At 40.5% G+C, this 13687-nt stretch overlaps 1 protein-coding gene across 4 annotated transcripts in view; it reads left to right on the top strand.

Moving 5' to 3' along the window:
* Positions 1 to 13687, top strand: part of LOC119030205 (myosin light chain 4-like) — a 451755-nt gene that overhangs the window by 298718 nt on the left and 139350 nt on the right. For all 4 annotated transcript variants that reach the window (XM_037117622.1, XM_037117621.1, XM_037117624.1 and 1 more), the window contains 2 exons: positions 334 to 480; positions 8729 to 8896. In XM_037117622.1, the coding sequence (XP_036973517.1) occupies positions 334 to 480; positions 8729 to 8896 (315 nt within the window). The remainder of the gene's footprint in view (positions 1 to 333; positions 481 to 8728; positions 8897 to 13687) is intronic.

The following is a 13687-nucleotide window of genomic DNA, read 5'->3' as shown; positions in this document are numbered from 1 at the left end:
ACTGTTCCGCAGAAACCCGGGCCTTCTAAGTCATTTACTTACTCAGGCGGAACTTGAACCTGGGTTAAATTCATAAATCAGGAGTACAATTTAATGCGTTTTCAAGGATGGAGGGAGGTGTGGAGGCTGTAATTTCGTCAAAGAACGGTGCTAAAGTGGATGATTTAGTTTAGGGTTTGTGTTGTGTGTCTGTGTGGTTTTATGTTCCCAGGAAACCTGTCACCTTTCACGCAGGATGTTCAGGTACAGTTATCTGTTGGAGGCCCTGATGAAAACAAAACGCCTCCTGTCAAGCTGTTCACCTTTACTTTCCTCTCTTTTCTCTACCTGCAGGCCACCCACACAGCCCTCTAAATAAGGTCACCCTGACACTGATCACCATCAGCACTTGTGTCATTGCCATTGTCTATGCCACGCAGGATTCCTGCCCTCTCACTGTCAAGGTTACCCTCCATGTGCCGGAGCATTTTGTTGCGGACGGTAAGTGCAGCACATTGATTAGAGCTTGGCAGAATATTCAACCAACAGATTGTCCAAAGAATTATCAGCCATACTCACTCACTCACTCCATTAAATTGTTTGTCTTTATTACACTGCTGTGTTTTCACACGCTTATTTCAATTTAAACTACATGATTTGAACAACAAACAAGTTAAAGAACCTCATAAACCCATTTCAAATTAACAACATAAACCTCCTAAACTCATTCGGAATGAAACAAATTGTTTTTGTGGCATCCATGGCAACTGTAGCCTTGGGTAATGTCGAGCTTCATGTCAGCTAAAAAGAGGACACACATTTGAGTGGTGTAAAAACTTCTGTAACTTATAGTTTTTTGTTGTGAAGAGGGAACACCTAATGTAATAGGGACAGCTCCCCAAACGCTTCCTGCATTTCCATTTACAAATGGCCTCCAGGAAAAAGTCTCGACCCCCACCCACCCTCAACTGCGATTTGTGGTTTTCAATTTCTATGCTTTTCAGTGTCAGTGCGCCCTCTCCACGACCGATGAAGTACAAAAGACGCGCACTCATCCAACAAAAAGAAAATCGTTTCCCTTGAACCAAAAGATGAGCAAACATCAGGACAATAAAGCCCACACACTGAAAGCTCCCCATGAAAAAAGTCTATTTATTACCGCCACAACAGCTGAATGACATTTTGAGCCATCACGCTGATGAAGAGCAGTGTGCTCAAAATATGATTGTTCTTTTTTTTCTTTGTTTGCACACTGGGTGCTTTCATTGTGCCCACTTTATTGCATGAAGCTGCATAAAGTACATTGGAAGACTGAAGCACTCTATGGTTAAAGTACTGTTGCCACGACATGACTAACAATGGGGAGTAACTAGTTAGAGCGGACTAGTTGCATGTAGTTCACTTACAAAATGAATGTTATTTGTGACCTGTTGACAATATATGTACAGGCAATGAAATTACAGTAGCTAATTAAAATGTTGGTGAATGTAATGTCCTTAGAAAGTCCTTTATTTGTGGACAACGTGGGTCAGCAAAGTGAAGACTGGCAGACAGGGAGCTGCCTGTACGTCCAGTCCTTCCATGCGTGGCGTCCAAAACACATAGGGCAGATATTTGGAAGCCATTTCAAACCATTTAAGTTGGAGCGCTATGTCCCACCCACCATTGAGCATACCCCCAAAGAATTGTCCGCAATTCCATTTTGTTGCAATCTTTGGCTTTGTCATTTTGAGTTATAGTTTTATAAATTCAGACAGACGGAGGGAAGAGGAGACGCACCAAGTACCTTTTGAGTACATTTTAAATCCTCTTATTCTCAGAAACCAGACAGGAAAAAAATATATGTACATTTTTCAACCAAATAAGGTGAATATTTTTAGTCCGATTGTACAAATATTCTTCTCCTGCAGCTGAAAGTATATCTGTCCACTCCAGTGAATGTTACATGCCCAAGGGTGATTTCTGCCTGTTGAGATTCCGCCCTTATTTTTTTATTTAAAATTGTGATATAATTTACACTTGGATAGTTTCATTTAAAAGCAAAAATAAATAGTCCTCAGATTCTATATAGATGTATACTGATGGGTAGAATTTATTCATAACATCCACTGGAGTGGACAGATGTATTTTTCAGCCGCAGACAAAAGATGTACAAGAAACAAAGAAGATATCGACTTTATTTCAAAGTTAAAACAAAATCACTAATCGTTTGTCATTCAGTTATTCATGCATAAAAGGGCGAGACCTGCGTCGTCGTTTTCGATTGGTTCTCTTGTTTGAATTTGCACCAGCTCTCATCTACCAATCAAATCAATGGGCATTGCTTGCATTGGTTTGATTGGTTGGTTTCATTGATATTTGTGTGTGTTTAAGATCTAATTTGGCTTCAGTGGTCATCAAGTGTAATAACTTACTTTACTTTGATAAAGTAATTGAACTAGGTACATTACTTACTGTAATCTGTAATCTTTTACATTAAAGTAACCAGCCCAGCGCTGCATATGACACCAAAGCTCTCCTCGACCAATGTCTGAGGTTTATTTTGTGTTATTCACGGCGTACACTATGACAAACTGTTTGTGTGGCATTCAAACAAGCTTTCTACTCCAAAGTCAAAGTTTTATCTGGAGAGTACCTGGACTTTTTTTTTTGTTTGTTTGTTTTTTTCACAAAAAGGAGTTGTTGATGCTGTTTTCTGGCGCGGAGACAGTACACAAAATATTTGCAGAATGAATGTAAATTCAGGATAATCAAATATGTAAGCACGGCTGCCCAGGCTGCTGCTTCGAGGGTCATCCCACCAAGCATGTTTTTTTTAAATTCCTCTTCGGCTATGGGATAATTACAAATCTGAACCCGTGTATTGGCGAGATTCCCACAGCATGAAACTCACTGGTAGGTAAGAAAGTCGAATATAGAAAATCTGCAAGGAGTTAGGTGAAGTGAGAGGGAGTGAGGAGCGCAGGCAATTTAACTAATGATTGCCATATCTCTGAAAAGCTCTGCATTCACATATCAGTCGATCAGGTGCACTTGCCACTGGGGCCTCATTTCCAGTCCGCCCACACACTCGCATTATGTGTGCGCATGGACACACAATAGAAATGGAGCAGTACACAAAAAACGTCAGCCTCTACTGAGTATTGCGGAGCTACATGTACAATGAACATCATCATTAATATCATGCAAAATGGTAGACATGAGCTTTTAATTTTCCTTTGAGCCTTTTGTGCTCGGCTGAACTGTATTGTGAGGTGTTGTTGTTACTTTACTTTGCTCCTACCAGCTCTCTCTAGGGACTTGCAAAATTACATAAAACCTTGAACATGGCATGAATGGATATATATTTTTCTGAGAGACAAGTCGTAATGATGCCGAGCCTCATCAGTGAGTAGAAAAAGATTTGCGGCACGAACCAGCGATTGAAGAAAATCTGTGGCATTTGCCGACTTTCTCTTCACTTTTGAATTTCCCCTTGGCTAAGAAACTTGCATATGAGTCATGCAGGCCAACAGATAATCTACCTTTCTCCACAGGGGCCAAAAAACACTGATTCGATTTATGAATTATAATCCCTTAATCCGACCGAATAAGGAGATTAAATATGATACAGATGAATTCTCTCAGCCTAAAAAGCCTAGAATAATTTCTCAGCTAATGCAGCTCCCTAACTGTCACGTCCCCCGACCACCTCTTACATTACCTTTGCTTTTAGGAGATGTTTTTCTTTTAACATTTTACTACTAGCTATCCCCTCACAGCGTCACAGCTGTACAACGATTAAACTACAGCATCAATCATTTCGGGTCCTTTTTACACTACTGTGACCCTAAATGGTCATTGGCTGAACATATTAGCTAGCATATTGTATTTGTTTTCTCGAGATCGCAAGTTATTTATATCATTATAACAGAATTACAAGTGTTGTTTTCCAGAGATAACAAGCTAGTTATCTCAAGGTCGCGAGCAAAGGCTACTCAGTGTATGTCATTATCACGAGATAACAAATGTTGTTTGTGAGAAAATGACTTCATAAGATTCACAAGAGTGAACCATGACATACACTTTGCTCTGTGGGACGGGTTTTGAGAGTTTCCAAAGCAAACCGCACAAACTTTTAAAGAATTCTCTGATAAACAGAAAAATGCTGAATATTAGATCCGATAATTGACTGGGTTGATGATGCCAAGTCAACGCCAAGTATACAGCTCACACAGGCATGTGAATATTTAACTTTAAACTTGTTCTTTTAATACTTAAGTGCATTTATTGCTAGATGATTATTTTTAAAATACTTAAGTACTTTTAATACAGATACTTGAAGCCTTTTATTCAAGGACTAGTCGTATATTAATATCTTTAACAGGATATCTTAACTTTTACTCAAGTATGACTTTTGGGTACTTTTTAACTGTGGTCCTTAATACATTGTAGTCCCTGACAAGATATCTCTACAAATGCTGGTAGCAATGCTAAAACATTTAACAGGGCTATGCAACGTCCCTGGATGAGAATGATAATTGATTGATTTTGGTGAATACCTGACCTTTTCTAGAACACTACTAACAAAGCAGAATGTCCACATGGACGCAAGAGTTTCCTTAAAAGTGGGGATGCTCCTTGAGCTGACTTCTGACCCTGTGTTCAGTTCTCAACTTTTAGCATAAGAAGTCAAAAACTGATGGTTGGAATTTTGATTAAGCTTTTCATGGATGCCCATGTCCACCAGGGAATTAATCATTTTTATTTCCATGACCCCATGGCCTTTCCTTCAGTGCGACCCTCAGGGCAAACTGTACATTGTGACCTGGCTACTGATGAGGCTCTAAGAATAAGAACATTATCTGTATTTTTTTTTTTATTTTTTTTTTTTGCCTTATGCAACATTTTACATTGCTGGGTGAACATTTCACAGCTTCATCCTGAAGGAGCTATAAGCAGCTTTGGACGTTTAGTTCTGTTTTTCCTCGGCAAACTTGTGTATTCTGGAATTGGCCTCAGAAGAACAGACACCTGAGGCAGAGCAGATGTGATAAAAGGCGGCTTAAGCCATTGGTCTGGCAGGCGTACAGTCGGCAGCAGGCAGGCAGTCAGAGCAAACAAACAAACAAAATCCAGCAGATAAACAAACAAAGCGGATCCAAGCTGGCAGGCCACGTATAAATAAAAGTTAGGTCAGGACAGGAACAGGCAGGCACGGAAAGATGGGCCATAACGTGACAGCGTGGCTACGAGGCGACACATTTGATTGCTTACGCAAGACATGTGTGCTGACCTCTTTGCACAGCTCACTGTATAGTGTGGAAATAATGAGTGATAGGAGGCAGAAGAGCAGGAAAGTGATGAGGTCAGGTATCAGTGTGAGCTGTAAACTCAATAAGGTGACCAGACAGGTGAGACATGACAGGAAGTAGAAAACAAACAACACAACACGAGAGGCAATATGTAGTCGTGCAGGTGGAGGCAATAACTTGAGACAGGGTGCTGAATAGCAGGTCTGTTTAGTCAACACCATCACAAACTGGGTGGAACTAATGATATCTCTTATAGATTAATAAGATTAATGTGCATGCCATAGACCTATTTTCATTACTATTTCAATTTACAATATTTATAGTATTTGATATATATTTTTTTTTTTCAACAGAAGAGACAGAGGTAGGTATAAATAAATGACATTAATGTCCAAAGATAATAAAATCTAGAAAATAGACTTGTTCATACTGTATGAAGACATAATCTGTCATAGAAATCTGTCATTTAGTTTTGGTTCCATTCAGGTCTCTCAATTAGTCTGAAAACCAGTCAAATCTTGCAGACTCATACCTCTGTTTCCTCGGCCGTTCAAAACGTCAGTTGTGATCCATGTCGGGCCAATCAGAACATGCTGTGGGATTCGTATGATGAGTGTTACTGGTCACGATTTGAAAAGTCTGTCGACCTGATTGGTTGCAGGACTATCCAATAGTGTACAGTCTGAAGGTCCGCCTAGCTGTACACAGGGCTCAGAAATCTCAGACTAAGCTGTCAAAGGAGGCTGTGCCGATCAAATATTAATCAAGATTATATCACTTTATAGTCATATTTCTCACCTCAAATGTTTTCAGACAGTTGTTCTAATACATTTTAATACCGTAACAACAAAATAAATCAATTTCCAATGACTCCAAAGATGTCATATTTTGCCTTTACTAAACCAAAATTTACCAGCGCACCAGCAACAGACATAACAGACATTCATGGTACACCCAGTTTGATCAGGTTCAGGCACTAAAAGTAATTGGTTAGGTTTAGGAAAATATTATGCTTTGGCTGACAATATTTTAACTTCAAATATAAATAATGTTCATAATTTAATTTAACTACATTGTTAAAACAACTCGCCGTTGACTTTTGCATTTAATATTCACCTGACTTCCTGCTTTACTGCCATGATGATTACTGCAGCCACTAGTTGCCAAGGGTCATAACAGTCTGTGTTCACATACTACCTAAATATTGAGTTTCTGGTGAGGAGGCCTGGTAATGTGTGATTATTTGTAACCAGGCCACAGCTCCTTTCCTTGTTGAAATCAAGAACCGCCCTCTATTAATTGAGAGGGACTAGACTAATATGCTTTTGCAAATTATTCTGGCAATGCCAGGCTATATCTTAATTGCTATAAGCTTTCTTTCCAAAGATAACACAAAAAACAGTCATGGGAGAAGAGGAGAGGAGAAGCAACAGCAGAGGTATAAATAATGAAAAATAAATAAATAAATAAATGCATAACATTAAGATTTTGTCAACTTATGTCAGGTTTTTGAGGGAACAGTAATTTGATAGAAAGACAACCACAAGGTTGCTTTGATCATCACTGTCGCCATGACACAGATGCCCTCCATTTCACCTCTGTTCCCAGAACAGGGGATTCAATCTTACAATATAATTTTTTCCCCCAGCTTCCGCACAACATGCACAGCAAAATTGCCGGCAATCAGTGGTGTTCTTACAGCTCAGGAGGGGTTTCTGCACAGGTCTCTTAGAAACCAACCTATAATCTAACAATTGCTTCCTCCCTGCATGAGCCGAAGCCATTAGATTTCTCCACTCTCGCAGCAAATGAGTGCTACCGGCGGTTCTGCTCACTGAGCTGCAGTGCAACAGGAAATGCCCTTTGTTGTGCTCACCTTTGGTCTGCCTGGCCTGGGAGATGCTTTTAAGGATCCCATCTGCAGAATTAGGCGTGTATTATGGCCTTTTTTGGTGGGTGATGGATAGTTCCTCTTCAAGAGCTGCACCAACAACCCCATGTTGCTAAGGGATTGGTCAGTGTTTACTAATCTTGGTAAATCTCAATTATTGATTCATTTGTGCCCATTATGTGTAATTGCAAGAAAACATGCTTTCATCCATGCTGGCCACCTCAAGCAGGAAGCTGCTTTGAGGAGTCTGAATTTCCGGAGTGATACAAGAGCTTTTATCGCTCATATATGAACCTACACAGACCTACATACATCACACAGACCATTCCTACATGACCTCACTATCTGAGAGAGACACATTTAGGCTTTTCTTTCAGTCCTTGCATAGATTCAACAGAATGGTGGTTAAAAATGATGTAGTATTTGCTCACGAAGCAACACAGGAGGCCTATTGCTGACAAGGCTCCAGTCACATTTGTCGGTTAAACACAAACTAAAACTCGACACATGATTGCAGGTTTTTTTTCAAGGCTCTTACAAAATACTGTGGCTGTCCCACTGTCCGATTAAAAAGAAGCGGCTGCCGACTTCATGCGTGTAGGAGGAGGTGAATGCTAGTGTACTTTATTAGGAATTCGGAACACCTAATGTGTTAAGAAAGAAAAAGACAAAAAAAATAAACAAAGAGAAGATGAAGCTTGGGATATTGTCGCTTTATCTGTATCTGACTGCAGAACATTCTTTGTGGGGTATTTTTCCTCTCAGTTGTGTATTTAACCGCGGGGCATCGGTCCTTTAACTTTTCCCTCTGACTCAGATTTGATTGCTGGCTTTTCCAGGCTTTCCCATCTGCATTAATCCTTTGTTTAAAAAAAAAATAAAACAAAACAGCCCGCAGACCAGTATCGCAGGCTTTCACATCATAAAACAGAATAAATGTCTGAATCCTTTTTAATCTCATAATTGCTGTATTTATGACCTGGCCTGGCTTTTTGAAACAGGTTTTAAATTCACTTTGACGTACATGTAATGCAAACGCTGCTTCGAATTCACCTTTTCCACAAGCCGGCAGCGTGCACACAATAAAGCTGTACAAGAATCTTTGTGTTCACTAGAGAGCTAAAGCGCAATCTCCTCGCAGCTCCCTTTGGAAGTAAAAGTCATTGGCATCAATTAGGGATAATCTTGTTCAGTGATCAGAGTTTAACGATTGGTCTGGGAGCAGTAAGAAAGAAAGGTAAGTCGGCGTCAATGAGCATAGCATTTAGTGATTGACTCGTGGAACTCTTTCAGCCCCTCTCCTGCAATTACGAAGGAAATCCCATCAATACACACATTATAGGTCTTAATTTTCTCATTTAAATTCAGCCCGGTCAGGAGGGGAATTGAAATTACAGTGAAAACAAAGGAATTAGCTTCTCTCCAATTGATTTTGAACCCATAGAACCCAGCAAAGGAGCTTTAAGAAATATACAAAACGATCAAGCCATTTTTTTTTTTTTCCATGATTTTGTTTTCACAAGCAAAATACAGTTATTCAGTCTTGCTTTCTTTCTCTTTCCAGGAAGCAGTTTTGTGGTCAGCATGGGCAGCTTCCTGGATGTTTCTAATTGGCTGAACCCAGCCAAGCTGACCCTCTACTATCAGACCAACTCGTCCACACAGTGGGTCCAAGACTACTGTGGCCAGAGGGCCACCGAGCCCTGCGAGCAGATTTGCGATCAGGACACGGGTAAGACCACAGGGACACACACTGAAGTATACCTGTTGAGCAAAAAAAGAAATAGCATGCTTAAAAGCACACGCTCGACTGCTGTTTGCATGTACGTCTTTTCATGACGTAAGAATAAAATCATAGAAATGTCATGAAAGGACAAAGTTCAGGCCACAAGTGGAGCCACGTTCACTATGTAGTTATTCAAGGAAATTACAGGCATTTGAATCTTTTCTATGCTGTCATAATTGCAAGGATGGCAAAAACCAAAATGAAGAGTGAGGAAGGACAGCGCTTCTTGCTTCGAGGTTACTTTCATGAATGTCTCTCAGTGTTTCTTATGAAGAGAGAAAAAAAAAATAATTGAGGGAACCTGAAGGAGCTCCTTTATAGACATCAACCAACATAAAAGAGCAAATTAAACGGCAGTAATGCAAGAGTGATGCTATCACACATGGTAGTCTTGTCGTATGGAAAGCCTGAGGCCTCGTACTCAGAGTCAGATTGTTGTGGTTGTTACCATCAGCCACAAAGCTAAATTCAAACTCATTTGGTTAAGTAGATTATTATGAAATAAATAAAAACTGATGGTTAATTTCTTATAAAAATGCAATTTTTATTTGAATTAGTTGCAATTATTAAAAAAGCAGTTTGACATTTCAAACAAATCGAAATAGTATGAAATAAAAAAAATTAAAAAATGATGTATTTGTTACACTCTTTTCCAAAAATGTTATTACAATACAATAAACTGCTAGTTTTTTTGTAAGTTATATGCTTCTTCAATAAAAGAAAGGTCTCTGTATAACATCTGTGTTGTGCAGAAAGCTGGTCGTTTGTTTATCTTCTCATCTTTGGCAGACCCCATTTTCTAAACTAACGCTAGTTAGCGTTGCTCTCTGTTAGCGGGGCAGAAAGAGGCACTGACACGAGGCACGCGAGAAGAGAACGTCCATTAAATCAAATCACTTTGGACTGCTGCGGACCCCCAGTCCTTCACGGGGGAAATCCACAGCCGAGACGCATTCAAAGCCGCGGGCTATTATAGGCAACTGAGAGAGGCGCTGAAGGTCTCATTTTTCATATCGCTCATATTGGCCCCTTTTAAATTATTATTAAAAGTACAAATCCTGCCAGAACTTTCCCAGGAATAGCAATATGACAAGCTTGTGTGTGTCAACGCGGGGGCAGCCATCTTGAATTCAGAAAACAGGGCTTTCTACTGCATGCTTCACACTGATCATCAAATGGTTGTGCATGTGCCAGATTGTACATGATAAGGTTGTCATGTAATTATTTGTCTTGTTAGAGCTCTTGGTACCTCTGTATTGGGTTGACAGGTTCTGTCTCAGCCATGCAGTTCCCGCTAATACAACACTAGCTTCCATCTGAACCCGCCTCCATCTGATACAGGCAAATGGGTACAAAAGGGGCACCAGAGACAGCACCCTAAAGCCACTAAAATAATAGGATTGAAACTGTCCCTGTGTTTTTGTGTTATTTCTTACAGTATTAGTGTAGAAGTGAAGTCACTCTTTTCTGCTTGTTGGTGAAATAAATAGGTCCATAAATAGGTACATTGTTAGCCGTTGTAAGTTCCACTGGTCCAGTCAGATGGCAGCGAAATGACCAAAAAGAAACAGCAAGATGGCATGTTAGGCTGAACTTTTTTTATATACGCTCCACTGCATATTGTTACCTCTGTAAATATCACAGAAGCACTGGGTGTTTAAGAATGAATGGAAAAGCAGGAATGAATGTACATTGGGGATGTTGACTTGTATTTATTCATTTGTTTGCAGAGGAATTTATTTATTTATTTATTTTTGCTCAGTGAGAAAAGATACACTAACAGTGCAGTAGTAAGTAGCCAGGCTGAACTTTTGGGGGGCATGTGTGTTTTTTCATTATTCAGTCGTCGGGTAAATGTCTTCCATAGTTGGAGAACAAGTGGGTAAACAACACTGTTAGTGTGTAAGCAGGAGCCCTCAGCGCCTGTTCCAGCGTTCAGGTAAATAATCACCGACCTCCGCTGCAGTATGTACACAATCAACGCGAAACAATGTTTTGCTCCTTTTTGTGCTGACATTAAAACTGTAATAACAAAAAGCTGAGTGTGCAGCGCGATGATATTTATCTTCCCCTGAGTGGCGTAAGTCCCTCGTGTGTTCCGTGCCCAACTAGATAGCGTCTAAGCTCATTAGAATGGATTACATCTGTAATGTATGTGAAATTTATGTCGCCCTAGTCAAGGGCACGTTGAGGGGCTGATGCATAATGCATTAGAGCGCCAGTCGCTCAGCTCAGTCAGTACACACGAAGATGCCAGAGATGGAGCTGGCACACGTGTGTTTATGGATCCTAATTGTGTGCGAACACACACTGGATGCTTGCTTGGATTAGTCACTGCCCGTTTATGTGTTGTAAGATCAGTAATGGTTGTAATTTAATGTCGGAGTCATTTACTCTTCTAGGACTCAGCATTCTCACTTTATAAGTACTTCTGTCTCCATTTATTCCTCTTTTCATCTGTCCTTTTCAGCAGCAACATTATTTGATTAGTAATTGCCCCGAAGCACGCCATGTCTTCTAAGGGGCACCCACATCCATCCAGCACCGAAATTAAAGGTTTTCTTCAGAAGAGCTTTTTTCTATTTCCATCACTTCTGTACTCTCCTGTACACTATAGCACCCACACAATAGCACTCAACAATGATACGTGCATACACCAGTGCCGTTTCACCTGAAACAAGCTCTTTCATCCAGCCGCAGTTATTGCAGTTCCGACAATAGAGTGGACTGCTGGTTGTTCGGTGTTAAAAGCTGAATCACATGGGAAAGAAAAGTGCTCTCGTACTGCTCTGCGTGTCAAAAAAAAAGTATCAAAGTGGGTATTTTACAGACTGACAAGTGACAGGAAAACACCTGCTGGGGCACGCCTTATTTAAACATGGAAAACACTGAAACCCTGCCATAGACATACAAACATTGTATGTCTATGGCAGCTTTGTGGTTTGACAACTATGAATTTTGTTGAATTGCCACACGGCTCCAAATCAAACGTCCGGTTCAGCCACTGGGAAAAAAAAAAAAAAAATCAGAATACAGATATGCTTTTTGTAGGCTTGGTGTGAATACCGGAGCCTGAAAGAAAATCATCCCCTCTGTGCCATGTGAGTTCATGCTGCGTATTGACTGCGCTGATTGCCATCTCCGAACACATCATCATCATCCATCATCCACCTGGGTGTTTGGGTGCTGCGGCACCACTTCTGTGACATTGGTTTGTGTCATTCAAATAAAAGCCGGCCCAGGAAATAGAGGCATGGTGTCATCTGTACATTGTTTTGAACGTGATGCTAAAAGCTGTACACGAGTTACATGTCACGGGGACTCATACTGCATTAAATCCATGAGCCATGTACAAAAAACACACAGGCAGTCGCACTTTTTTGTTATGTTCCTTCGCAGCTAATTATCTCAGCCTGATCAGCAGCCCAACACTTCTAAGCTTGATGCTGTAGGTAGTAACCATCTAGTGCAGTAGTATGAAGAGCAGAAAAAGTCCAAGGGGTCTGAGTGCAGTTGGGGTTGTTTTATTTTACAGGACCGAAGGTAGTATTTCAACCCAAAGTATCATCTTTTCCTAAACCTAACCAAATATTTTTGTACATAAACACAACCGAGAAGCTTTTAATGTCTCGACCCAGCAATGTTTGTGCCTGAACCTAACCAAATCACAACTGATGAAAACATTAATAGCAGTCCTAATATGTCATGTCATGTAAAGTGTTTCCCAGCAAGCTTTATTTTGAAAGTCAAACCAGACATGGTATATGGCGTTTTTATTGTTAACTTGACTGTTCAAGTCCAAACCCTAGAGAGGTAAGTAGAGTGTTATAGTTAGAAGCCTAAGGCCGCTGACCAAGCTGCCCTTTTTGACGAGTCGGGAGTGAGAACGTGTTGTTCTTAGATCCCATGCAGGCTTTGTTTTCCGCAAGTTTCCTCACATCGTCTCTATCCTGTGCCTCCACCCTGCTTCAATGTCACGCTGGTTAACTGTGTTGACTACCAGTCATGCTGCCTGGATAATCAATCCTCTCTGCCTTCACCTTCACTCCCTGCATGGAGGTTGGTGGACGAATGGCATGGTGCAACCATTCCTATCGCCTGATAGCTGCTTGGAATCAAGCTGACTACCGACAACTGATAATTTAATAACAGCTTGATGCCGAGAATGTAATACAACGTCAGGTTGAAAACACAATCCTCCCTTAAATGTACACAACGTTACATGTAATCGTGACTCTACTGTATAACAGGTGAATGTAATTTAAAACACAATATGGATATGGTTAAGATTTGGACTACAGCTCTGAGTTATCACATTATTAGCCAACCTATCCTATCTCACACAGTTGTGCACCCTACTAAGGAGGAATAGATTGCCACCAGCACCCTTTCATCTATCATCATAACTAACCTCATAAAGACCTGTGAACCTCCTTGACTGCTTTTGTTTTTCTCAGTTTGAAATTATGTGTCCCTGGCTCCTCCAGCCTCACCTAATTGGAATGGAAACTACCGGAGTGTTAACATATAGCCTTGCTTCATCCTTCCATTCAAAGCATACAGCACTTTGGACACGCACACATATACACACAGGCCCACATACTCCCACGAGAAAACATTTCCATTGAATCTACGAAACTTTTCCCGCACAAAGACCTTGAGCAAAAATGTCTTTTTTCTCCTGGTACTTTTATAACACGAATATATTTGCATCAGGACAACAATAACTCTTTTCTG

This window comes from Acanthopagrus latus, chromosome 12 (genome assembly GCF_904848185.1).
Source record: "Acanthopagrus latus isolate v.2019 chromosome 12, fAcaLat1.1, whole genome shotgun sequence".
Lineage (NCBI taxonomy): Eukaryota > Metazoa > Chordata > Actinopteri > Spariformes > Sparidae > Acanthopagrus > Acanthopagrus latus.
The sequence above is the reverse complement of the archived record's forward strand: the minus strand, read 5'-3'. Positions and strand labels throughout refer to the sequence as shown.